The sequence below is a fragment of the Lissotriton helveticus genome, chromosome 7, assembly GCF_964261635.1.
Source record: "Lissotriton helveticus chromosome 7, aLisHel1.1, whole genome shotgun sequence".
Lineage (NCBI taxonomy): Eukaryota > Metazoa > Chordata > Amphibia > Caudata > Salamandridae > Lissotriton > Lissotriton helveticus.
In genome coordinates this window covers 1,482,140,303-1,482,168,116 of record NC_136068.1, presented here as the reverse complement: position 1 = coordinate 1,482,168,116, position 27,814 = coordinate 1,482,140,303, and the positions used below count along the sequence as shown (strand labels likewise).

Below are 27,814 nucleotides of genomic sequence, written 5' to 3'. Positions count from 1 at the left end.
CACCGAGGCACGCTCCCTCACCTTTCCTCCCGGCGTGGCCGATTAAGGGCTGACGACGCGGGGTAAAGGCGCCATCTTGGAGGGAGGAAGGGTTGGCGGTCCAGTGGCAGGACGCCTCCCGCCCTCCCGGATATTTAAGCAGGTTTGACCATCGCTCTGTGTACTTGTTTACTCTCCCCTGAGGCGGAAGCCGGGGGCTCTACTTTCTATCCCTTTTGCGGTGAAATAGCGGGAAATTTTAAAAAACTGTAAATATTTTAATTGTAACGCTTTTAAACTTCACTGCATAACCGCGCTCTCGAGTGCCAGATTTACTTTGCACCGAGGCATGCTCCCTCACCTTTCCTCCCGGCGTGGCCGATTAAGGGCTGACGACGTGGGGTAAAGGCGCCATCTTGGAGGGAGGAAGGGTTGGCGGTCCAGTGGCAGGACGCCTCCCAACCTCCTCTGCAGAGTATAAAATGATGAGGCCATTCCGTCCGCGCAGCGGGCGGGCGCAGCGGGCGCGCCGAAGGCGCGTCGAAGGCGCGCCAAAGGCAAGCCCGTCTGCGCCGGTCCGCGCCGGACACGGGCCTAGGGCCACCTCCCCTGGGTCTATAGACTGCACCCCCCTCCCATCCTACTCTCATTCCTTGCTAACTCATCTACGTCCACAACTCAGGGAAGGATGTACTAGATATAATCCGGACTCTATATCTTCCGCTACTACAATAAAATGTATGCACTGTCAGGCAGCTATCCCCTTATTAAACAAATCGGTGGGAAGCAACAATCAAAATCAGACTACGCTAAAATTTATAACGGCTCTTATTAATGTTCGCTCCCTGGCTAAACACAGGCAAGAAATCGCCTATCTACTTCTTGACAGGAACATCGATATAATGTTCCTAACAGAGACCTGGTTGGATAAAGCATCAGACCCAGATCTTGTGATAGCCGTTCCAAAGGGATTTAAAGCCTACAGGCTGGACAGAATAGGCAAGAGAGGAGGTGGGATAGCCATAATTGCCCGGGACACTCTTAAAATTCGCACCAAGGCAATACCTTCCACAGCATGTGAGGCGTTCCAATTTGATATTTACCTGTCTCCTTCTCACAACTTTAGAGGCGTACTGTTATATAGACGACCTGAAGCTCGATCGGGATTTCTTATAGAAATCGCAACGATCTTAGAAGCCTTTGCTACTGAGAAGTCAATGACATTGTTAGGAGACTTCAATTTCCATTTGGACTGCAACCTAGATAAAGACACTATGTCCTTACAGTCAGAAATGGAGGTCTTCGGTCTATCACAGTTGGTGATGGGACCCACCCACAATGCAGCACATACTATAGACGGAATATTCACTAATCTAGATAATCTGCTAGTTACTGACATCCTGCCTATGACTTGGACTGACCATTACTTGGTGCTAGGTACGATAAAAATTAGCGAAATCCCTACTGTTAAAACATCAACTTCCAAACAGGAATCTTTTAAGGTATGGAAAGATATCAATATTCCCAACCTTAAGGCAGCATTAGACATCTCTAAACCCACCTTGTCTAATGATCCAGAAATAGCCACAAACCAATACCAAACTTGGCTGGATCAGGCCATTAACAAATTAGTACCAGTTAAAAGGACGTCCAGGAATAGAAGCTCCCCATCAGCGCCCTGGTACACAGAAGAACTCAGGAAACATAAACAGATATGTAGAAATAAAGAAAGACAGTGGAGGAAAAATTATGACAAAGAAAGTAAAAATATGTATAAGGAACTTCAGACTCAATACAAACTCCTGATTATAGAGGCAAAAAAAAAGTACTACACCGAGCAAATCGAAAGCGCCAAAAACTCTAAAAAGCTCTTTGACATAACCAAACAGCTGGCAGGAGATGTTCCCGATTTGAACCCTCCTTGTTCACAAAGTTTTTGTGACTCATTAGCATCCTTTTTTTTCACTAAGGTGAATGACATCTTCTCAGTATTTGATTCCGTTGATAATCAAAGCATTGAGGATACAACAAAGTCACCTACTGATACTATTTTTCCACAGTTTGCAGAAATCACAGAAATTCAAATCCAGGACATTACCAAATCCATTAAGTCTGGCTCAGCATTGGATCCTTGTCCCCTGAAAACTCTCCGTCCATTAATGGACACCGTGATTCCTGTCATAACCCAAATTTGTAATCAAATGTTTCACACAGGAATTTTCCCTAGCCCCTTAAAAAAGACCTTACTGAAGCCTCTTTTGAAAAAATCTGGTCTACACAAAACGGAGTTGAAAAACTATAGACCTATAGCCAACCTCCCGTTTCTTGCCAAAATAGCTGAGAAAGCCATGAATATTCAACTTGCGGAATTTATTGAGCAACACCATCTGCTCGATGAAACCCAATTTGGATTCCGCAAGTTTCATGGAACGGAAACGGCACTTATTAAAGCGGCGGATGACATCCGATTAATCCGGGACCAAGGAGGCGCAGCCCTGTTGGTGCTGTTAGATTTATCGGCCGCTTTCGACACGGTTGACCACAAGATCTTGGTCAACCGTGTTGAAAAGATGGGAGTGCAAGGCTTGGCTAAAAAACTACTGGCATCTTTTCTGATGGACAGATCTCAGGCAGTCACCTTAGGCCAATTCGAGTCAGCAGAATTGTCCTTGCCATGTGGGGTACCTCAAGGTTCATCCCTTAGTCCGACACTATTTAACATCTAAGTGTCGGACCTTGCTAAAACCATCAAAGCACATGGGATGAACCTTACCTCATATGCGGATGACACCCAGTTGATTCTGGCCGTCAGAGATGATGGGGACACAGTAGCGGAGAATTTTAAGGCAGGTATGCTGGCCATCGGACAATGGATGTCAGCAAACTGTTTTAAATTGAACTCCGATAAAACTGAGGTGGTAACCTTTGGTCATCTCAGCCCAATCTGGTCTCTGGCATGGTGGCCATCATCCTTTGGATCCTTGCCTAAACCATCCACGAAGGTGAGAAACCTGGGCGTCATGTTTGACGACAACTTGAACTTCATGGCTCACGCCAACCAAACGGCCGCCACAGCATTCTACAAACTACGCTTGGTTAAGAAGATCCTTCCCTTTCTTCCCAAAAATGTAGGCAAGACACTAGTTAGCGCTCTTGTTCTGTCAGCATTGGATTACTGCAATGGCCTGTTTGCCAATGCTCAAACTAGAGTTATCAAGAAAATGCAGACAGTTCAGAACGCAGCAGCCAGGCTTCTCTCGGATACCCCTAAATTCAAGCCTATAACCAAGACTTTGAGAAGCTTTCATTGGCTCCCTATCAGGAATAGAATTAAATTCAAAACATTGTGCATTGTTTATAAATCGTTACATCAACAAGCACCGCAATTCCTGAGAGACCATCTTGTTCCATATATTCCTTCTCGGCCGCTCCGTTCAGCTATGCTGAACGATCTGGTTGTTCCACGGACTAAACTAGTCAACTGAGGAGACAGACGTTTCCTGGTTGCCGCCCAATCCATTAGATCCAGCCCTAATCTCCTGTCATTCAGAAAGAAACTGAAAACATGGTTGTTTAACCTCTAGAGCTAGAAGCCAAGCACAGGAGAGTTCTCAATAGTACAGCGCCGAGACGCCTGCGGGCATTTGTTCGCGCTTAAGAAATGTTAAAAATAAATAAATAAATAAATAAATGTAAAACCGTCTCACTGTATTGCAGCTATTACTCCAGCCTTCGCCTGGAAATTAGCATTTCCATGTGTTTAGAGTGGGGATAAACTGAACCAGATTTCCTGGCTTTCCTTCGGGCTGCTTGCTTTCCCCGTCCCCGCCCGCCCCGTCCCCCGCCTGCCCGACCCCCGCCTGCACCGAGATTGTCTCCCGGAGCCTTAAAAATGCGGCATATGATAGTCACAGCAGTGCGCTTCGGGCTGTTTGCTTTCCCCGTCCACATGAAAAGTACCACGAAAAGAGGGCACATTTAAACACGGCTCCGAGGTTGACGGATAACTTTCGCCTGTGGGGTCTCTTTGAGCGGGGTTTACCCTTGACGGAGCTCTGCGCGCCGAGATTCCAGCATGGTAACATAATGCCCGCGTGTCAACCTAATGACCCTTAAAGCTGAAACGCTGAAACGCTGGCGCTCTGCAGTTAAACTTCCTGAGCTGTTATGAGCGTGATCGTGGTAGTTTGGAGCCTTACATCAGCCCGTCCCCCGCCTGCCCCGACCCCCGCTGCCTTACCTCAGCCGCCTCTCCTCAGTCCACCGCTCCTCGCCGCTCGTCACCGCTCCTCCCCGTGCCATGTCTGCCGCTCCTGGACGCCGCTCCTCCCCGTGCTCCTGACGTCAGCACGCAGGTCTCAGCCGGCTCTACTTCGAGGGGACTACTTTTTTTATAATGTACATTTTTTAAATATAACGTATTTTTTTACTTTATATAGCCTATGTCCATCTGCACACCCTGAGGATTCCAACAATGTATCGGGTGTGTGGATTGTCGCTGTGGTTCCCGAGTTTACCCGCCTCAAAGCCTCAAAGTTCTTCCTTTATAATAGTAGTATAGATTGTCATGCTGAGATGAATCTGCCTAAAAACTCAAGGTTGCTTACAATACTTAGCCCCACATGTATCAATTTTGGAAACAGTGATTACCTAATTGCGATTTTCTGTGAATTGCATCTAGGTAATAGCTATTCCTAATGTATGAAACTCCATAAGTTTCATTTAGCGATTCCTAGTGTGTCACAAATTGACCTACCTCATGATTATTAATGAGGTAGATCGCAATTTGTGACCCATTGGGAATCGTTAAAATCACAGGGATGGTGGCCTGCTGGGTTACTCTGTGTTAGTGTGTAACTGCCTGTATGGATAAGTGATTTGGTCAGTCAGTGGCTCTATGGATTCGTGAGTGTGTGTGTGAAGGGCTGTATGGGTGACTGAGTGTGTGTATGTCTGTGTCTGTGAGTGAATGCATATGTCAATGGTATATGGTGAGTAACTGGGTATGTGAAAGGCAGTATAGGTGATTGCTGGGGTATGTGATTGACTGTGAGTGAATGAATGTAAGAGTGGCTGTATGGGTGAGTGTGTGCTTGTGTACGTGACTATAGGTGACTGAGTGCATATTAGTATCTGTACTAATAAATGAGTGAGTTTGTGTGTAACTGTGTGGGTGAGTAAGTGGCTGTGTGATTGACTGTATGGGTGAGTGAGCAGGTCTATGAGTAACTTTATGGGTGACTAACTGTGAGTGGGTGTATGAGTGGATATGTAAGTGACAATATTAGTGAGTGAGTGGATGTGTGAGTGGCTGCATGGGTGAGTGAGTGGATGTGTACTTAGATCTATGAATCAGTGAGTAGCTGTGTAAGTACTGGTATGTGAATGGGATTGAGAATGGTAGTGTGGAAGTTGGAGTGGGTGTACGAAAGGTTCTATGGGGTTGTGAGTGGGTGCATCAAAGCCTCTGTGGATGATCTCATTAGTGATGTAATTGAGATTTCAACAGCGATGTCACTGACCTTGTAATAAGCAGTGCATTGCTGGGACGCGAGTTATAGCCATCTGAGCTAACTATAATTGCTGAGTTTCTCTGGTTTTGTACGAGTGAAATGCCAGCCTCACTATAACGTCCCTGTAACCTTTGTTTTTTTCAGTGAATTTTAAAGTTTTTTTAAATCCTATTTCATAACTATAACGTCGTTGTATTTTTTTTCTATAATTAGATATTGAACATTATATATGTATAGTGCACCAGTTAGGGGGCGATTCCGATCTCGCTTGGAAGGGCTCCAAACGCGATCCGGCCGGAAAAAGTACGAGCCGGACGCGTGTATTCCGACCAACACGTACGAGCGAGCAAGTAAGATGGGAGAAATGTGAAAATCGCCGACGGAATCATTTTCCGGATCGGAACCGCTCCGTACGTCTCGTCCGTAAGCAAACCGTGCTGTGCAATGGAGGTAATTTCCGTTCCAGCCAGTACGATGCACAAGTCAGACAGGCGGATTGAGCCGTAGCCTCCGACACGTAAAAGCTCCGGAAAGCAGACTTCAAGGGTCCGCGCCAGACCCCCCCCAACACCTGTAGTCGTACGAGTCAATCACAGGGGGGGAGCCAAGGGTCCCCCTACACATGCATGTACGGTGCAGGTGGCACAGATGCATCCCCACTACAGGGGGCGCCCTTGTGCACAACATACCTTTTTCGTCAATGGGAGCCTATGTACGCATCGTACAATAGGCTCCCATTGACTTCAATGGGGCTCCGAGCGACCCGTGTCCGTCAGCGCTTGTTTGCATCGTACTTAGGTGCTCGGAACCCCCGAGCACGAGTCGGTCGGAAAGCCCTCCGGAACCGAGTCGGACGGAGCCTTCTCCCAGTGAGTTCGGAATCGGCCCCTTATTGTTTTATTTGTCATCTATTTATTTAAAAAGTACATTAATCATCCTATTGCAAAATATTTATGGTTTTCGCAACAACGTCACAATTGCATGTTTTTAATGAAGTGTAAAACACATATGTAGAGATATTTTATATAACGTTTGAGTGGATTGGGCAGCGAAGATTGAAGTTTAATCAATTGCTGCCTATGATTAAAACAATTGTGTGATTCACCAGCCCCTGACCTCATGATTGTGCACTGTGGTGGCAATAATCTAGGCACATTAACTGGAGTACGACTAGAAACCCTAATGAAGGATACCTTTGCTGAATTGATGACGCTTTTCCCTCATACTGTCTTGGTGTACTCAACATATGCCAAAGGCAGAAATGGAAGTGGTCTAATCAGTTCTGTCCACTGATTTACTAAGCCAGCAAACAGGTTAAAAAAACTGTTTCTGCTTTCCTCAGATACCATATTATAGGCTCTATTTACAACAACAACCTGCATTTTAACATGCATGGAATCTATAGAACTGATGGAGTTCTCTTTACAGATGAAGGGAACAGGGTGATTCTAAGCAACTTGAAACTCTGCATACAGACTTATCTGTAACTGTCTTATACACACTCTCAACACAATGGCTCTTGTCACAACCACCCAAGAGCCCAAAATGTTGTTTATTTTCTTGTTAAATATTTTTGGGGGGAATTTTTGATCATTGCAACAACGTTGTAATTATCGTGATCACTTCATGAAATCGCATAAAAAAGTAATAATTCCACCACATTAACATTTTTTAACTTAACACCTTCAGCGCTGGTGCGAACGTTCTATTGAGCGGGCGGGCTGGAACGTTCAGCAGACGTGCGCAGCATAACCGAGGTAGTGCACGCGACCTCCGCTGAACCTGCGCCGCACTTAAGGGGTTAAAGTATTCATTCAAACTGTGTACATGAGTCTATGAGTGGGTCTCTAAGTATGTGCGTGAGTCTCTAAATGTGTCTGTACATGGGTGCGTTACTCTCTGAATTAGTCTGTAGGTGGGTGCATGAGTACCTGAATGGGTAAGTGAGTGGGTGCATGAGTATCTAAGTGGGGATGTGACTGGGTGTATAAGTGCCTGAGTGAGTTTGTGAGTGCGTACATGAGTCTGTGACAGTCAATGGCGGGTGTGTACAAATATATATATTTTTTTATTTCAACAAAGCTTTGCAAAGATGTCGCAATGTCCCCATGATGGTACACGTGGCCATGCTGGTGGTCGCAGCGTCATCGCAAATATCACACATGCTCAAAAAAATCTATTTTGGACATAAAACTTCTGTCACTATCACCCCCATTTCTCAAACATGGGGTCAGAGTATCTCCACCCTGACTCCTTATGTTAGCTTTGACACATATTTTCAGCCATAGTAACCATTCTTGATCAATGAAATGGTAGGCGAAACTTTCTGTTCAGGTTGGGTCCAGCCAATCAGAGCCTTCCCACTGGTGCACGCATTTGCGAGTTCCCACAGAATCGTCCCAAAATCTCCGCTACTGTTGTGAAACTGCCGCAGAATATCCATGGCCAGAGATATGAGTATATTGTTCGACTTTAAATTCACAAAAACTACTGAATAGATGTGCACCAAATAACAAAAAGCACAATCTGCGTAACAACATCTACCTTTCTGCCAAATTTGGTGTCCTTCTCTCCAGCGGTTCAGGCTGTAGAGTCAAAAACGTGTTCCTATAATAATTAACATTACAAACGCACCCTTATTTAGCGCCCTTATTTGTCGGTCCCCACTGCAGGGATCACCCACAAACTTTTCAAGACACACAGAACCTACTTTGACACTTTAAATAAAATTTCATGAAGATTGGTCAAACAATGCCACAGTTATAGGCTTTTTCTATGGAAACTAGATCCTAACTAGAACTACCTGCTGGCGATATATATCTATTCATCCAACATCTGACATTCAGAACGCCCAGCCTGTCGAGCCGGGGCTTGTCAGCAAACGTCACTCGCTCACTACTTGGAAAAGAGAAGCTAGCACTCCACCTCCAGTAGCTTGAAAACAAGTCCAACAAAAGAAAACGACTCACAATGGAAATGGGTCAATTCATAGTTTAATTGAACAGAACAGAACGCTCTTCCACAGCAGGCCTTCTGAAGGTCCCAAGAACAAAAAAAGTCTCATGGGGTGATAGGTCTTTCATAGTTCCAACCATCAAACTCTGCAATAGCCTACCATCCCAAATTAAGACCAGCACTTCTTTATTAACATTTCGGAAGCAGATAAAAACTTGGCATTTCAATCAATAAATTCCGTTCTTTACTGTTAGCGTATCCATAGCGCCGAGACACCCACGGGTAGTTGTGCGCTCAATAAATCTCTTAAAATAATACTGAAAGTCAGTGAAAATATAAACAATTCAATGTTCTGATTAATCAGTTCCAATTAAAAACACTCTGGATCCATGAAAAAGCATTTCACTAACGTTAGTTTCCATATCACTGATGACTTGAGCACCACAATATCCTTAATACCTTTCAACAGTGTGTTATGTCCTCCTTCACTGATTTCGATGTTATACAGCCTTTGAATTTACTTATGAAAACATACACTCTATTCGCCTCAAAAGGATTCAATTCCATGTAGGGCAGAGTGGTATGATGTTGTACGTAATATCCAAGGAAATGCCACTTCTGTACAATGAAACCTTGTCGATTTATAGTTCCTCACTCAGCTGCAATCTTTCAAATCCAGTCATTACGGCATGCAAACGGAAGTACCCTCGCAAAATCTGGCTGCCTCAAACCACTTACAAAGTACAAAGCCTGCAGTACTCTTGCACACACAGTGGCCCACCCTTGAATTCACTCTGTTCACAATTCATTTTGCAGCCAGCAGACATCCTGTTAATTAATAATCCATCATACATGTGACAAGGTGCACGTGTTTTTAACTTCATTCTCATGTTACTTTATGGAAAATTCTTTGAAGTCCCATGAATATTTGAAACTGAAAACATTGGATTGTGGGACTCGTAGGTATTTTCTGTAGAATGAAGTTAAAAACACCTGCACCTTGTAGAGTTAATACTCACCTGTGATCAAGGCGTGTTTTGATGCATCAGGGTTGAAGCTCATCTGCGTGCAACCACATCTGAATGACATGCTGGTGGTATCCGGAACCTGGCTTTGACATTCTTTTCTTTGGATGCAATTAACGGGATTCTCCGCCTCCGTCAGCCAAGGTGGCCCTGCTGGGTCCCCCCCCCCCCTTCATCCCCCCCCCCCCCCCCTTCATCCCCCCCCCCCCCCGACGATGGTGGATGTTGCTGTGGATTGTTTAATGGGGGGCATGACCCACTTGCTCCGCACAAGCAAGTCGGAGAGACTTTCCTAAATTACCCTCCTGCAGATCCTATAGAGAACAAAATGTGTAAATACCTAGGGGCAGATGTATCATCACCATCATTTGCGATTCCCAAATAGCGATTTGTTTAGAAATCGCTATTTAAGAAATGCAATTTGGGAGGTATGTAGAAATTCGCTTTTTTTTAGCGATTTCTTAAAATTCCTTAATTGCGATTAGCAAATTGCTAATTGCAATTAAGGAATAATTTCCCATTCATTTCTATGGGCCAGGTGGCCCATAGGAAGGAATGGGAAGTTATTCTCAATTTGCGATTCGCAATTTGCTAATCGCAAATTGAGAATAATTTCAAGGGTGCAAGGGTGTGTTAAGGACACCCTGCTGCACCCCTGAAATTTACATGTGTGCACATATGGCGTGAGCGCCACATGGCACCTTTACAAATGCCAAAAAGTGCATTTGTAAAAGAAATCACAAATTACCACCAACTACAAGTTGGTGGTAATTTGTGATTTCTTAATGAGGATTCGCCCAAAAAAATGCTTGATGCGTAGCATTTAAGGAATTGCAAAATTGCGATTCCTTAAATGCTTGAGCAAAATAAGGAATCTCAATTCTTGCGATTCCTTATTTTGCGATTTGGCTCATACATACCAAAACACCGTTTGCGATTCGCAAACGCTGGAATTCTGCGAATTCCGGCATTTGCGAATCGCAAACGGCTTCTTACATCTGGCCCCTAGATATTTAAATGTTGTAGGGGACCAAGACACAAGCCCAAGATTGTCCACTGGCCTTTGGGTGTCTGGAACAGTCTCCACCCCTACTTTTCTCTGGCGCTTGTGCTATACAACTGTATTTCATTAATGATGGATCACTGTGGTGTTCCTTCTCAAAGAACCTAACCAAGGGGTAACTCCGATCTCTGTTAATAATGGCTCTCCTATGCTGCAGTATCCTCTTGCGTTCCCGTAGTGTGGTACTACCAACATATACTTTCCTACAGAGACACTTCAGAATGTACACCACAAAACTTGTTTTGCAAGTCAAAAAACCTTATATTTTCATAGTTCTGTTAAACACTGTCTGAAAGACATTTTCAGAAGCCCTCTTTTTGTGGGTGCCAGGTCTGTTGTGATGTACCCCCAAACAGTCACTTCTAAGCAGATAATCCGTCATTGATTTGGATATTCTGTATGTGATTTCTAGATTTTTCTTCAACTCTTGTCCTATTACAAGGTCCTCCTTAATAAAGTGCAGTGCTTTAAAAAAAAATCTGTCTCAATCTCATATGTTCAGTGTTGTATGCTGTTATAAATCTGGGTGTATCATCTTGTCTTCTGTACTTTCAAGTTCAAATTCCTCACTTTATCTGAGGGTGTTTTTAAAACTGGAACTGGATATCCCCTTTGAATAAAACGACATTTAATTTCCTCTTCGATTCTATCATACTCTTCAAGGGTTCTGCATGCCCTCCTCACTCTATAGAATTCTCCAAAGGGGATGCTCCTTATAAGGGGTCTCGGATGCGAACTACTGGCGTATAAAAATGTATTCCCGTCCATTGGCTTTCTAAAAATTGTAGTTTCCAATTTATCCCCCTAGCCCAAAACGTTATATCCAAGAATCTTACTCTTCTGCCCCACAAAATTTAGATTCAATTAATTCCTGTTCAAATCACAAATAAATTGGTCTGCTTCAGTCTCCGTGCCCAGCCACAGCACAAAGACGTCATCAATATATGTCAACCATGTTAATATTTTTTCTGACCACTGTTCCAAATTTGGGCCCGAGCATCTGCTCCTCCCACCAGCCAAGATGTAAATTCGCATAACTGGAGGCGGAGAAGCAAGTGCCAATAGCCATCCCTCGTTCTTGTTGGAACAATTAATTTCCCAACAGGAAAATGTTCTTAGTCGAGCACTACTCCATCCGATTATAATCCGAGAATCTCGTAGGCTTCATTCTAGGGAAATGTTCAATTGCTCTCACACCATATATATGTATGTATATGCTAGAAAAACAGACTTTTGAGGTGAGCACAGTGTCTGTGGTGTTGTATGGTCCTCCATATAAAAGAGCTACTTTTCGCCTAGACTTATGAAATACCCTGCTTCCTTTTATTACTTGTATCATCTTTCCCTCTCTACCCAAACCAAAATCACTTAAATAAAATAAATAAAAAGCGTAAAAATGTTGTGATTTAAAAAAAAATGTTACCTGCGTGGTTAAAGTACTGCATGGTAAAGGTACAAATATATACCTGTGTGGTACTTACCTGCGTGGTATAAGCATATTTGGTATAAAATGTGTGGTAAAAGCTGTTTCCCTTATTCTGCAGCTGGGGCGTACTTTTCAGCTGCTACACTGGTCTGGAACTCCTGCTCTTTGCAGTACTTTAGAATGTCCAAGGCAAGAGTTGTTTCTCACCCTGTCCATTAGAGGCACATAGGTTGTAAAGGTCTTGCAAACATCTAGCACAACTCTTTGCCTATCATCCCAGAAGGCCTGTATTGGGTGCTCCTATGACAGGACTGCCTTCTGTCTCACACTGGCATTGAGGTTAACATGTGTGAAAATAAAGTGCACTCTTTGTTATCTTTGCAGAATACTCCTACCTGGGCTTGCCGGATGCTTCCTTCGCAGTGATCTTAAACCTGGACTTCTTCAGCATCTTAGGAAGATTGGAGAAAGCAGTAAGACTTTTATTTGGATATTCAATTGTACTCCTGTATTAGTAAAAAGAAAGATTTACCTTGTACCTTCTTTAACGGGAACCCAAAACTTATGCATCTTTAAACAATTCCCATTCCTTGTGTTTAGTCGTTACTTTTAGGTACAGCCAGTCAGCTGAGAAGCATTAATTAAGGTAGATCTGTTTGCAGGATTTAGATAGAGCTAACAGAGGGTGCCAACCAAGCTTTGTAATGGCAAATTGGTAAAGGAATGTGTGTAAGCATTGCCACTCCGTACGGATCCAATCACGGTGAGCACTGGTGTTCTCTCATGGTTGAACCCATGTACCTTTTACCTCTCCCTGTAATTTAATAGATTTTTCAGTGAAGATGATAGGATCAAGGACCGGACTCTAGCAACATTATAACAATAAAGCTGCTCCCTTGAAATAGCTGACATGCCAGAGTGCCAATTATATACTTTATGGACTGGGGTAGCATATATCCTAATAAGGTAATATAGTTTAATGCACTTTAAGTAGTTCATCCATCAAAGGTGTGCCACTTTCACTGCTTTGTTTCTAAAGATACAGTTGATGAGTGAGAGGGGTATTTGGGGTGTCTTGAGGGCAGTCACTGATCACTGGGAAATATCATGTGTGGGTACTGTCATTTGAAACTGATGATCTGGGACCACAATAATATTGCACTGCAACTGGAGAATGGAATGGCCTCCTTTGGGCACTGGACATTCTCAGGGTAAATATGGTTGGCAGTCAAGGCTTACTTTAGGAGGTGGTCGGGATGAAATAGATATATGGTATGACATATTAATATTAATGAATAACTTCAATGTCCAGTCAGTACTTTAACTTCAAAGAAGAAGATCACCTTTATAGGTCAATAAAATCCAATATTTACAAAGAGGGTCATAAGATGCTAACATAATCTGTGGCCTACTTTCCCGCCTGCGGAATATCACCTCAGACCGGTGGATGCTTAGACAACCTGGTTATTGCCTGGTGCTCACTTCCACACCTCCAAACATTCCACTTCGCAATCAGAAACTTTCACCACATCAGCAGTTGCTTGGGGAAGACGTTCAGGCGCACTACTGGAACTCTCAGTAGCTCCCCACAATATAGTGCTGACCAGGCAGGACCTTTTCATGCAGAACCACAGAAAAAATCAGACATCAAGATCTCAGGTACCTCAACCGTGTGATCTGGCTCCTGTAGTCTTCGAATTTGATCTGATCTCTCATAGCAGTGCATGGACATTCTTAAAGAGACACGTAGGCCTACTACTGTTATGCTGCTAAATGGTAAAGGTTTATTCACTACTGTCATTCCAAACATGTTCATCCATTAGCAGCCAAATTTCAAGACATTGTCTGCTACTTATTTCATTTCATACCTCTGGTTTAGTTTTTACATCTAAAAGGTTACACCTAGTGGCAGTAGTTGCATATCTACAGAACAGACATCACACTTCCCTATTCAGGATTTCAGTCATGAAAGCATTTCTGGAAGGTCTTAACAGAGTGATTCCACCCAGACTGCCACCAGCTCCTACGTGGAACGTAAATATTGTATTAACAAGACTAAGAATAATGGGTCCTCTATTTGAACCCCTCCACTCCTGCCTCCTACAGTTTTTATCCTGGAAGGTGACATTCCTAGTTGCTATCACTTCACTCAGACGTGTCCGTGAGCTTCAGGCATAAACTTTAGAAGAATCTGTCTTCCAATTGCAGAGAGATAGGATGGTATTTCATACCAATATTACATGTCTTACGAATGTGTTTTTTCAATTCCACCTTAATCAATCTATTGAATTGTCTGTCTTTTTCCTCCAACCTGACTCAGTTGCAGAAAGGGCTCTACATAACAACTCTATTCTGATGTTTTAGTATAGCGCATAGCTACCCGACTGGGCCTTCCAGTGCTGATAACACCACCACCAGCCGGTATGCCTTGATGAACTTCAGGCTAGTGCAGAGCATAGAAAAGATTAGTTTTTAGGAGTTTTCTAAAACCAGCTTCCGACTGTTGAAATCTGAGGGCAATGGGGAGACAGTTCCATAGTTTAGGGACAAGGTAAGCGAAGGAATAGACGCTGCCCCTTTCTCTGCTGACCATAGGTACCATCAGGAGCTCTAGCTTCCTGGACCAAAGAGACCTCCTTGGAACATAGGGGGTGGTTAGTTTCTGGATGATGAGTGGGCCTTTACCATGTACGACTGAATGGACGATGCAAAGCACCTTAATTGAATTCTTTTCTGAACTGGTATCCATGCAGGGCTGCTAGTGCTGGACTGGATGAATGGTGCTTGGGAATTTTAGGAAGGATCCTGGAAGCAGCGTTCTGTACTACTTGAAGTTTCTATAGCCTGGACGGGAGCTTATTAGTCACTGCAGTTTTCTGGCCTGGGTTTCCATGGTAATTTATTTACTCATTTATTTATTATTGGCATTTGTAACAAAAAATGACAATCACGTTCAACAAGACAATCATCAAGCATTACTCGGCCTTCAGGCCATGGGTGTCATAACCACCAATTTCATATACAGCATATACCGGATAAAATCAACAGCAGTACATAACAGTATGGCGACAGTGGTTGTCGTATATTTTCGTATGCCGAGACTACACTTTAGTAAGAGGCAGAGGGATCCCGGTCTTCAATGTCAGGAAAGGTATGTTCGAGGCATGTGGGCTGCTGAATTCATATCTATGCATAGATCGCTGCCTAGTGTTGGGTCCGGATGATTGCAAATTGTTGTCCTGGAAGAGTCTTCGAAGTATCACGAGATAGGTGGCTCCTACTTCGGACTACAGTGCGCATGGGCATCCTCTCCATCCCCAGATTGTTTTTTTCTGCCATTGGGTTCGGATGTACTTTCCAGCACTCCCAAGTTCGGAATCAACAAATACTTTTCTAAAGGCCAAAACGCCTTCGGATCCGTCGGTATTGTTAAGCGCTCGGTACCGATACACTTCTTAACATTTGTTGCACTTCGGTCGTCGAATCGGGCCGCTAGGCCTTCTCGACGCCACGTGGACCGGCCATCGATGGAACGAAGTCCGTTCAAATACTGCCCGCAGTGCAACTCGAAGTTCCCGCACACAGATAAGCATCCAGTGTGCAACAAATGTCTATCTCCAGATCACAATGAAGATAGTTGCCTAGCCTGTGCCCAGTTCCGGTCCAAAAAGACGATCCGGAATCGACGGGCGGCGAGGCAAGAAATGCAGAGGTCGGCACCAGACCCCGAGAATATCTTCGACGATGAGGAGGACCTAGGTAAAGCCGAAGACTCTGATCAAGACGAAGAACAATACTCGGAGCACGACTCCGAATATTACCTCGACGAGGAAGAACAAATCGTCGATCTCGAGGAATACGATCAAGACATCGTAGCTGTCGAAGACGACTCCGATGACGATGAGGGGCGAACCGTGAGTATACCGTCCCATATAGACTCTACACCAATATCAGAGACTCAGATCGAGGCATCGCCAGCAGGTCTTAGCCAGATCAACATACTGCTTCTATAGCCCCGCCATACCGCCCGGCTAAGAACATACAAAAAGAGCCTTCTGAGACACGACATACAACACCGGTTCCATCGAAACCGAAACTCATCGACAATACAGTTTTTGGACCGAACGTTGTCGAACCGAAGGTGATAAAGCCGAAGGGCGCCGACCCGAAGGCCACAGTTCCAATAAAACCTTCGAAGCCAAAAGCCGTCGAGTCGACCTCGAAGCCAAAAGCCGTCGAGTCGACCTCGAAGCCAAAGCCCGTCGAGTCGACCCCCAAACAAAAGCACGTTGAGTCGAACTCCAAGACAAGGCACGTCAAATCGAGCAAATCAGGCTCAACTATCGACAAGGGGGAAAAAAACGGTCGACGACAGCAAAAGGCCTACGCCCAAGACAAGTGTCGAACGGAAAGTGAAACCTAAGGTGGACCAAGGCAAATCGGTCGAGCCGATGGCCATCGATCTGAAAAGGGGCATCGAGCCAAAGCCGCAGGCTCCGTAGACACCTCTACCACCTAAAAACGTTGCCGAACCGACTAATCCGCTCGGTTCAAAGAAGGTGGTAAAGCCTGTAAAAGACGTCGGACTGACAAAACCTGTTGAAAAACCTCAACAACCGATCCAACCACCAAAAACGGTCGAACCCATTAAAGGCATCGAACCGAAAAAGGTCAAACCAAAACCTACGGCGCCAAGGCCAAAGACTGTGGAAGAAGAGATTATCCATCCAGACCCTCCACAGAAGACCAGTCAAAACTATATATTGACCCAAAAACTGGGAAAGTGACTGTTTACACAAAAAGAAAAGACCTCTACCAACTGAAGACTTTTCTTGAATTCCACTCAAGAAAAAGAGAGACTGTGCTACCTCTCCTGTTAACTCTCTCCAGCTATGCCTACTACTCCATATGCCTCATACTCACCTGCACGCTCTGACTACAACCCAGAGGAAGATCAGGATGCAGATGTGGGTTTTGGATATCCACAAAACCAATATGGAGACCCCAATTCATAGGCATGGGGTGGGGGAGGTGAGCCAGACACTGAGGGGGCTCTACCCATTACAGACCCTATGGTCTACCCAGCTAAGCCATCACCCACAGCAGACACAGTGGCTTTTAACTCTCTAATAGATAGAGCAGCAATCTGCCATAATGTAGACATGCATTCTGATGCTATAGAAGAAGACTTTCTATTTGATACGCTAACAACATCAGATAGAAGTGTTAAAACACTCCCCATGTTAAAGGGCGTCCTAAAGCACGCAAATGACATATTCAAAGACACTGCTAGACCACATGCAGATATGGGGTTTGGATATCCACAAAACCCATATGAAGACCCCAACTCACAGCCATGGGGTGGGGGAGGTGAACCAGACACTGAGAGGCCTCTACCCATTACAGACCCTACAGTATACCCAGCTAAACCATCACCCACTGAGGACACAGTGGGTTTTAACTCTCTAAGAGACAGAGCAGCAAGCTACCATAATGTAGATATGCACTCTGATGCTATAGAAGAGGACTTTCTATTCGATACCCTAACAATGTCAGACAGAAGTGTTAAAACACTCCCCATGTTGAAAGGCGTCTTAAAACACGCAAATGACATTTTCAAGGACAATGCTAGGGCACGTGTCATAAACCCTAGAATAGAAAAGAAGTATAGGGCTGCACCAATAGACCCCACATACATAAAGGGCCAACTCCCTCTAGACTCCTTAGTGGTATCCAACTCACGAAAGCGTGCTAATTCACAAACTACTGGAGAGGCTCCTCCTCCTGATAAGGAGTCAAAGATCTTGGAGGCGTCAGGGAAGAGAGTTGCAGCTCAAGAAGCCAACTCATGGAGAATAGCCAATACACAGGCCTTGCTGGCCAGGTATGACAGGGCCCACTATGATAGCCTGGAGGGGCTTCTCCAACACTTACCTGAGCCTTACAAAGACCAGGCAGATGAACTCATACAAGAGGGGAAGCTCATCACCAATGCCTCAATTAAGTGTGCTCTAGACGTGGCAGATACAGCTGCCAGATCTATAAACACAAGCGTACTACTTAGGAGGCATGCACGGCTTCGCATATCTGGCTTTAAGAATGAAGTACAAACAACAATTCTTAACCAGCCCATAAATCCAGATTTTTTGTTTGGTTCAGCAGTTGACTCAATTCTAGACAAAATGAAAAAGCTACACTGAGACTGCGAATTCCATGGGAGCTCTTCAGTCGCAACAACACAGAGGCTCCTTTCGTCGCTCCAATTATAGATTAGGAGCGCGAGGCCACACATCGCAGCAATCCTCCACCTACAAAACAAATACGCAATCCACATACAATAAAAACGCAAATAGGGGTGGATACAGAGGAAATAATACCAAGGGCAGAGGTCGTGGAGGCAATGCCAATAGATCCTCCACTAACACCAAACAGTGACTTCTTGGCACTGCCCCCGGACCATATAACACCGGTCGGGGGAAGACTTCACAATTTTCTGCCAGTCTGGTTAAACATCACTACAGACAAGTGGGTCAGGCAAATTATCCAACATGGCTATTGCCTAGAACTCATGTCAACACCTCCCAACATACCACCCGTGCACCGTCCAATGTCGCAAGAACATATAACATTACTGCAGCAAGAGGTCATCAGTATGCTACAAAAGGGGGCCATAGAACCAGTCCCACTCCAACATCAAGGAACAGGAGTATACTCCCTATACTTCCTTATTCCAAAAAAGGACGGGTCTCTGAGACCAATACTGGACCTCAGGCCCCTCAACCTGTACATTTTATCAGAGCATTTTCATATGCTCACTCTCCAACAAGTCTTACCACTGCTTCGCCAGGGAGACTTCCTAGCAACTCTAGACCTCAAAGACGCATACTTTCATATACCAATACACCCTGCTCACAGAAAGTATCTGAGGTTTACTATTCAAGGACAACACTACCAGTTCAAAGTCCTGCCATTTGGTGTAACAACATCTCCACGGGTGTTCACGAAATGCCTAGCGACAGTGGCGGCGCATCTCAGGAGACAACACATTCATGTGTATCCATATCTGGACGATTGGCTATACAAGCGCCATCGGCCCAGCAATGTGCCAGCCACACGTCACAGACCATTCATCTCCTGCACAGTCTAGGTTTCTCGCTAAATTACCCAAAGTCACACCTGCAACCCTCCCACGTCCAGCAATACCTGGGAGCGACAGTAGATACACTGGCAGCAAAAGCATATCCGAACGGGGCGTGGCTTGGCAGGCGGCAATGGCGGTCGCAGCCTTCTAGAGCTCCCGCTTGCCCGCGCAATAATCCTTCTCTTATCCTGACCCCCGAGCCTACCTACCATAACCAGAGTGCGGCGATAATTGCTGGGGGTGTCGGCATCCCTCCGGTGTGGTCAGCGGAGCCCTGTGCGCCTTGGGCGCTGCGGAGTGACAGCGGAGGAGGAGCGGCCCAGTGCGCGGCTGGGAAGCCGGGGACTCGATTGGACATACCCGCAGTGGGTCCGCCGGCGCGGTGTGACCGCCCTGTCGGCTGTGAGCGCCGGGGCTGCCCTGCGGATCGTCCGGTTGCTGTGCACGCCGGCCCTGAGTGCGGGACGGCACAATTGAGTACCAGAGGGGCGTGAATTCATCCTACTGGCCGCTGCGGCCTAGTGACACCCGCGAAGCCGGGGGCCTCGAGTTTCGTGACGCCCGCCTGGGGCGCGCGCTGGTTCGCAGGTCGCCTCCGAGGTTGGACGAGGCATCGGCGACCTAGATCTAGATCTAGATATCTGCGATCTGCTAGAGGAGGAGCGGCCCGATCTATTTTGTGTGACGGAGACCTGGCTGCAGGACGCCGATACGGCCGTCGTTAATCTGGCCTTCCCGTCGGAATACTCGGTGTTCACTTTAAACAGAGCTTCTAGAGGCGGAGGAATAGCGCTCGCTGTTAAATCTTGCTATGCTTGTACGTGGCAGGGTCAAAAAATTTCGGGCTGCGAAAGTGCTATGTTCAAGGTAGCTATTACACCTAACTTCACCCTGTCGGGGCTTTTGATTTATCGGCCACCGGGAAGTGAAGTGGCCTTTAGAGCGGCACTACCTGACGCCATTAGTCAACTGGCTACGGGGTGCTCCAATTTTTCCATCATTGGAGACTTAAATTTGCACTTTGACAACTCAATGAGCCCCTCGGTGTCCAGTTTTGTGGCAGACCTTGAGGCACTCCAGCTGATTCAGCTGGTGGCACAGCCCACCCACTCAGGGGGAAGAGGTGTGGCGCCGCGGCCAGGGCGACTGACGCTGGAATCTGGGGATCACGGTTCGATCCCCGGCTCCGGCGGCAGGTTAGCCCAGCACCATGTGACTCTGGGCAATAGCTCGCTTAATCTTCCCGACGGCCCCCCAGCGCCTAGAGACCCTTACGGGTGATTGTGCGCTTTACAAATGTGGACTTTACTTTACTTTAGGGGGTCATACCCTCGACCCGTTTTTTACAAATCTTACGGAAGCCTGCATTACCAGTTACACACCTCTTGCATGGACTGATCATTACTTGATACAGATCCAGTGCCCTCTTCCAGCTATTCAACCCAAGCCAGTGGTGTGTACCATCCCAAGACGACGCTGGAATAAACTGAAGCTGGAAGAGTTTTTCCATCTCCTATCGGTTGACCCATTTGTCAACACGGGGTCACCTGATCAGGTTTATGACAGGTTCTGTAACTGGGTATCTAGGGCTTTGGACACTCTAATTCCCTTGGTCGGCTGCAAAACCGGGTCCGGTAAAGCTAGCCCCTGGTATGACGACGCACTGCGTGCTTTGAAGGTCTCTTGTAGGCGTGCAGAGCGGGCATGGCGTAAGGCCTACAACAGTACGAAGAAAGTTCTCTACCTGTCTACTGTCAAAGTGTATCATCGGGCGGTATGTAGAACTCGTGCCGCATTTTATGCTGCACAATTTAGGACTAGCTCGAACCCGTCCAAGGCTATTTTTAAGGTTTTAAAAGACCTTACTGCCAAAAAGATAACAACGACATACCAGAGCTCTGTCGAGCACTGTGAAATACTGGCAGAGTTTTTCCTGGAAAAGGTGAATGCTATTTATCGGGCCTTTCCTTTGGCTACTTCCTCGGCCAATCCATCTGTTAAGCCATTACCATCTGAGGAACTGCATTCCTTTCCTATTTTAACATCCGATAGCCTAGATATATTGGCCCGTCAAGTGAAGTCCGGGTCCCCAGAGGATCCACTTTGCCCAGATGTGTTCAAAGACTTAGCGGCACATGACATCTCGCCGCTCTGCTCTCTGATCAACTCGTCATTAACATCTGGCGAGGTTCCACTGAAGTGGAAGCGAGCCATGGTTCGGCCTATCCTTAAGAAACCCAGCCTGGATGGCAGCAAGCCGGAGAGCTACCGGCCGATTTCACTCTTGCCGTGGCCGGCTAAGGTTACGGAGGCACATGTAAATGCTGTCCTCTTGGAACATCTCTGCCGTGCTGATATCCTCGACGCAACGCAGAATGGGTTCAGGGCTGGTCACAGCACGGAGACGGCTCTGCTCTATATGGTGGAGCATCTTCGCTCCGTGCTTGACGCGGGACAAACGGCAGCGCTTGTGCTATTAGATCTGAGCGCTGCCTTCGACACCGTCTCGCACCCAATCCTTCTGATGCGCCTAGAGGAGGCTGGTGTGACCGATATCGCTCTTCAGTGGTTCCGGTCGTTTTTAGCCAACCGGGCCTTTAGCGTGACCGTCCCACCCTACCAGTCCAAATTCCATCCGTTGAACCTGGGGGTTCCCCAAGGCTCCTCGCTGAGCCCTACGTTGTTTAATCTATACGTAAGGCCGCTAGCTGAGGTTGTCAGGCAATGGGGTATGACGATGGTGTCATATGCCGATGACACCCAGCTAGCGGTTACAATCAGCGGGGATGCCGAGGTAGATGCCCCCAGGTTTCAACATGGACTGCGGGCGGTCGCCAGCTGGATGACGTCCAACTGTCTCCAGCTGAACGCTAGTAAGACCGAGGTCATGGTTTTTGGCAGACAGCCGGATCTTTGGGGAGAGAGATGGTGGCCTGGGGATTTGGGTCCTGTTCCCATCCCAGTCGCCGAGCTTAAGAACCTCGGGGTCTGGCTGGACCCTTCCCTTACGTTTGTGTGTCATACCAAACGCACGGCGGCCTGCTGCTTTGGCATTCTGCGCGGGCTCCGTCCACTGCTAAAGTTTTTCGATGCTCCCACCAGGCAACTCATGATCCAAGCCACAGTCATCTCGAGGCTGGATTATGCGAGTTCCTTACTAGTTGGCCTGAACCAAGCGGAGATTGGGCGCCTACAACGGATCCAGAACGCCGCTGCAAGAGCGGTGGTAGGCCTCCCCAGATTCTGTCCCACCTCCAGTACCCTGCGGTCATTGCATTGGTTACCGGTGGCCCAGCGGATTCAGTTTAAGGTCCTCTGTGTCGCCTACAAAATCCTGAAGGGGTCCCCAGCAACAATTCTTGTGGCTCTCCTTGCCCACTACACCCCAGCTCGACTCTTAAGATCTGCCGACTTAGAACTAGCTGTCGTGCCGCGCTTCAAGCGGAGTCGAGCTGGAGGACGCTCGTTTCGAGTGCGCGCGGCGGTTTTGTGGAACTCCTTGCCCCCGGCGATCCGCGCTATGAGGGATCTGCTTTCCTTTCGCCGTGCGGTGAAAACTCTTTTATTCCCTTAGTTTGTTTTACTGTTTGTTTATTGTTTCAGTTGTGTTGTGCAGCTACCTTGTCGGGCGCCAGGACGCTCCTTATCTGGAGCATCTGTGCGCCAAATAAAAACGCATAACATAACATAACATAACATCCTTGGGACGACCCTCTCCTGCTCCTGCACTGAAGGCGGCCTGGAGCACGGCGGGACGGCCGTAGGTGGGCCCCGTGGCGGAAGGAGTATCGTGAGTACCAGCATTGGGGGCCCTGGACGGCCGTGGTGGTGGCCATTACACGTCCTATGCCCAAGGGGTGCAACAAAGCCTTGTGGACCGCTGGCAGCGTGGGAGTAGATCCTGTGGTCTGCTTTCGGCTTACCTGGGCAGAGACACGTGTTCAGGGTCATGAGGGATAGCATCAAGCAGAGGCAGAAGTCGACTGCGTGAGCCTTGGCTGGGCTACATAACAGACAAAGGGGACCCCTCGTGCTATACCAGTGCTGATTCTAGGCGGTCTGTTGCTGTGGAGCCCGTGGGTTGAGTGAAAAGAAACGCTGCCTAGCCCACGGGGGGACGGGGGGCCTTCAGCTACCGGCAGGTGGAGAGCTGGTTTCGGGGCCTGCCTGGGCCGTGCCTGGACACAGAATTTTTACACAGATAGGTCTATCCGGGACCCACTGAAGGAACAATTGCTGTCACGCGGCCCTCCCCTGTTACACTTGGTAGAAGGAGCTTGAGGTCCCTGGACGGCCATTTCGGTGTGCGTAGTGGGCAATTCGCGAGGGACTTGCAGCCATGACCAGGGGAGGTGGCGGCCCCACCAAACAAGTGACAATTGACAAATTCACCGGGCCCGGTGGAGGCCCTGGACCGTCAGGAGGTGGCCAGCAAGGAGGGGGGCCGGACAACGCGGCACTAATGGCGGCCATCACCCAATCAAGAGATATGCTAGATGCCAAAATAGGGGCAGTGGGCGCAGATGTCACTCTCTTGCGCCAAGACTTGCGGAATGCTGTGGCGCGGATCACGGAGGCTGAATCCAGAGTGTCGGTAGTGGAGGACGACGTGGGCACACTCAAGAAGAAGATGGCGGCAATGGAGACAGCGCAACGGGGTCTGGCGCTTCGAGTGGAAGATGCTGAAGGGCGGGCACGCAGCAATAATCTCCGATTTATCGGCTTTCCGGAACGATGTGAGAAGGGTAATATGGAACAATTCCTCACGCAGTGGCTGGGAACCTGGCTGCCCCCGGAGGCTCTATCTACTTGCTTCATTATAGAACGCGCACACCGTGCCTTGTCACAGATGCCACCGGAGGGTGAACGGCCTAGGGCTGTCATTGCTAGACTTCTGAATTACCACGACCGGGATGCCATTCTGAGGGAAGCAAGAACCAAGGAGACCCTTCTTTATGAAAACCGCAAAATAATGATTTTCCCTGACTACACGAAGCTGGTACAGCAACAGCGCCAATCCTTCATGGACGCCAAAGCGAAGCTGCGGGGTCTTAAACTCCAGTACTCCCTGTTGTACCCAGCGCGCCTGAGGGTGATATTCCAATCGCGGACACTGTTTTTCGATACTCCGGAGGACCTCTTTAAATGGACCGATGAGACAGTTAGGATCCGGCCGAATTCTCAGCCAGGGCTGAATCCGGGCCCTTCGAGGGGGACGTCACAAGAGCAGAGTGGTCAGGCGACCAAGACCAAGAGGAACCGGCGATCTAGGTCACGTAAGCGGTCGGCCTCCTTCAGCGGCGCCCAGGCTGGTAGTAGGACCGAAGAATCAGACCAGTCTGAAATGGATAACGGCCAAATCTGAAGCTTCTGCGCCCCTTTGTACTCTTGTTGCTACAGGCCCTGGCCGACGTGGTATGGGCTCTTGAGGCCCGACAAGCTGGTAGCGCCATGGCTGCCTCAGGATGAGATTGTGGCTGACCGCTGACCATGGGGGGGGGATTGTGGGTGGGGACTCGGGGAGCATACATAGGGGCTACTGCTCTCCTACGAATGTGGGAGGTTCTGGGTGAGGAGTGATGAGGTTACTGTTTTCTGGGGAGTTGGGATCCATTGGCATGGCTGGCTCAGGGTCCTCGGTTCTGGACTCGGGGACACCCATGCCGCGACAGATACTTCATGGTTTTTTGAGGTATAGGGTGGGGGGAGGTGGGGTTTGAGTGGCCGGGGACAGAGCCACTGAGTTGGGACTGCAACATATTCAAGATTGTGATGACATTCAATTGATGCTTGGTTCTGGGGTTCGGGGTGGGACGAGAGTTGCTCGTCATGTTATCTTGGGGTTCTGGGGCGGGTGGGTGGGACTGCACGTGTGCTCTGCTATAGTATTCCTTACAGTGGGCGATGAGTGGCAATGGCGAGGACGTTCTGTTAAGTGGGTCCCACTTGATTATGGCTGACAAGACTCATGGACTTCCTGATGCGTCTATGCGGGTGATCACGTGGAATGTCAGTGGGATGCTCGACAAAATCAAGCGTGGGGCAGTGTTGAGATGGGGGAAAAGTGAGAGTGCTGACGTTTTCTTGCTCCAGGAAACCCACATGATGGGCTCGAAAGTGCTGGGTCTACAGAGGTTTGGCTACCATCAAGTGTTTCATGCAGGATTTTCCCGGGGATCCAGGGGGGTAGCCATTTTAATACATCGTAGGGTGGCCTATGTCCATGAGAAGCAGTGGGTTGACCCTCAGGGTCGCTATATCTTTGTCAAGGGCATGGTGGGCACTGAATCTGTGGTCTTTGGGAGTGTCAATGCCCCCCCCCCCCTGCAATGGGCCCTAGCTGAGAAACTATTCACAGTATGGGAGGACATCCCCGAATCCCTGGCGGTGGTTGGCGGTGATTGGAATGATGTGATGGATGCGAGTGTGGATCGCCGGCGGCGCCGAGAAGTGGCTGAGGCTACCCCCTCCCCCGCGCACACCCGATTGCGCGCTATGACTGAGGGACTGGGCTGGTCGGATGCCTGGAGACATATGCACCCTACTGCACGCGAGTATACGTATGTCTTCGCTGTGCATGGCTCCTATTCTAGATTAGACTGCGCGTTTGTGCCTGGCGACTGCTTGTGTAGAGTGAAGAGTGCTGCCATCTTGCCTAGGGGTCTGTCCGATCACTCCCCAGTATCGATTAGGGTGGAACTCTGTCGACAACGCCAACCGTTTCGCTGGAGGATGTCCTCGTGGCATCTTCAGCAGCCAGCCTATGTGACACACTTACGGAAAGCATTAGACCTATATTGGCGGGAGAATCTTGTGGGAGACATTGACGCTGGGGTGGTATGGGAGGCCATGAAGCCCACTATCCGGGGAGTAGACATAGCGTGGTGTGCCGCGGCCCGGCACAAGCGGCGAGAAACGATCGTTGAAGCGGCAGCACAGGTGGAAACCTTGGAGGAGCAGCACCGCATGGGGGTAGATGAGGCTGGGTTACGACTCCTTCTCCAGGCTCAGCAAGCCTACGCATCTGTCCTACTCGATGATGCGAAACAGGCATGGCTAGCTACACGTAGTAGAATATACCAATGGGGGGACAAGTCATGTACGATGCTTCATAAACTCTGCCAGCGCCACCTCCAGCCGCTTACGCTGCCGGGACTCACGTCCATGGACGGTGGGGTCATTACTGACCCAGTAGAGCTGGCGGCGAGTGCCGCATACTTTGCTACTCAGTACGCCCCATGTGATCGCTTATCGGCTGATGAAGTGACCAAATTTATCGAGGACTTGCCCCCTAAGATGGTGTCGGACGAAACCAAGAAGGCACTTGATGCGCCCCTTACAGCTGAGGAGCTGGGCCATTCTCTGGGACAGCTTAATACCGGAAAGGTCCCTGGCCCGAGTGGCTACCCGAGTGAGTTTTATAAAAAGTTCCACGTACAGCTGGGGTCCCATTATCACCGGGCGCTTGAAGCGGCGCGTGAGCGAGGCACTTTGCCCCGAGACTGGCGCCATGCCGAAATTGTAGTCTTTCAGAAACCGGGTAGACCTCCAGAGAGGCATGACTCGTATCGCCCCATCTCGCTACTCAATATTGAGGCTAAGGTTCTGGCCAGGGCTCTAGCGAATCGTCTGTCTCCGTATATCACAGACCTGGTGCATCCGGACCAGGCCGGGTTCATGCCTCACAGAGCGACGCGACATAACATTCGACGCGCACAGGCGGCGATTGATGCCATGGGAGCCACTGGGGAGCGGGCGGCTTTGTTACTGGCTGACATTAACAAAGCCTTTGATTCCGTTAGCTGGACTTACCTATTTGCCCTATTGCCCCGTCTCAATCTGGGCCTGGTCTTCCTGTCCTATATCAAACTACTGTACACGGATAATATGGCCTCGGTGCGGGTTGCGGGAGCAGTGTCGGAGACGTTTCAAATTGGACGGGGGACCCGGCAGGGATGCCCGCTCTCCCCCTATCTGTTCGCTCTACTAATGGAGCCGTTGGCTGCATGGGTGCGTATAGATGCGCAAATGCGGGGCTTTGTATGGAACGACAGCTTATCGGATAGAATCGCACTTTACGCGGACGACGTCCTTTTCTTTCTCACCGATCTGCGGCGCTCGGGACCGCGTGTACTAGAAATTATGCGAATCTTTGGGGAAGTCTCGGGCCTGTATCTGAACCTGCGTAAGTCTACCCTCTGGGTGCTAAATGGAGATGCCGAGACAGATCCTTGGATGGTGGGACTACAGGTGGCTACGCATGGCATAAAATATCTGGGTGTGTTTCTGTCCAACTTACCCAGCGTTGCCTGGGAACGCAACATAATACCCGTTTGGGACCAAGTTCAGACAGATATCAAGACATGGTCTCGAATGCCCCTCTCTATCTTTGGTAGATCCGCAATTTTTAAGATGGTTGCGCTCCCGCGTCTCCTCTATCAATTGCAGAACCATCCCTATCCAATTGCACCCCAGTGGTTCCGACAGGTCAATTCGATCTTGGGCCGCTTTCTGTGGGCTGGGGGACAGGCCAGAGTGGCACTACGTACGTGCTTCTTGTCCACCTACTGCGGAGGCCTGGCCACCTCGGATATACTGTCCTATTACCAGGCCGCTCATCTGCTTATCCTGAACGATTGGTGGTACGGCGACAGCGGGGATCCAGCCTATGCCCTGGAACGTACATTGATGGGTGACAATACACTCCACACG

The 27,814-nt window shown here is 48.1% G+C and overlaps 1 protein-coding gene across 3 annotated transcripts in view; it reads left to right on the top strand.

Annotated features, from left to right (window-relative positions):
* Positions 1–27,814, top strand: part of LOC144770402 (sacsin-like) — a 304,721-nt gene that overhangs the window by 216,632 nt on the left and 60,275 nt on the right. For all 3 annotated transcript variants that reach the window (XM_078654903.1, XM_078654904.1, XM_078654902.1), the window contains one exon: positions 12,346–12,434. In XM_078654903.1, coding sequence (XP_078511029.1) covers positions 12,346–12,434 — 89 coding nt within the window. The remainder of the gene's footprint in view (positions 1–12,345; positions 12,435–27,814) is intronic.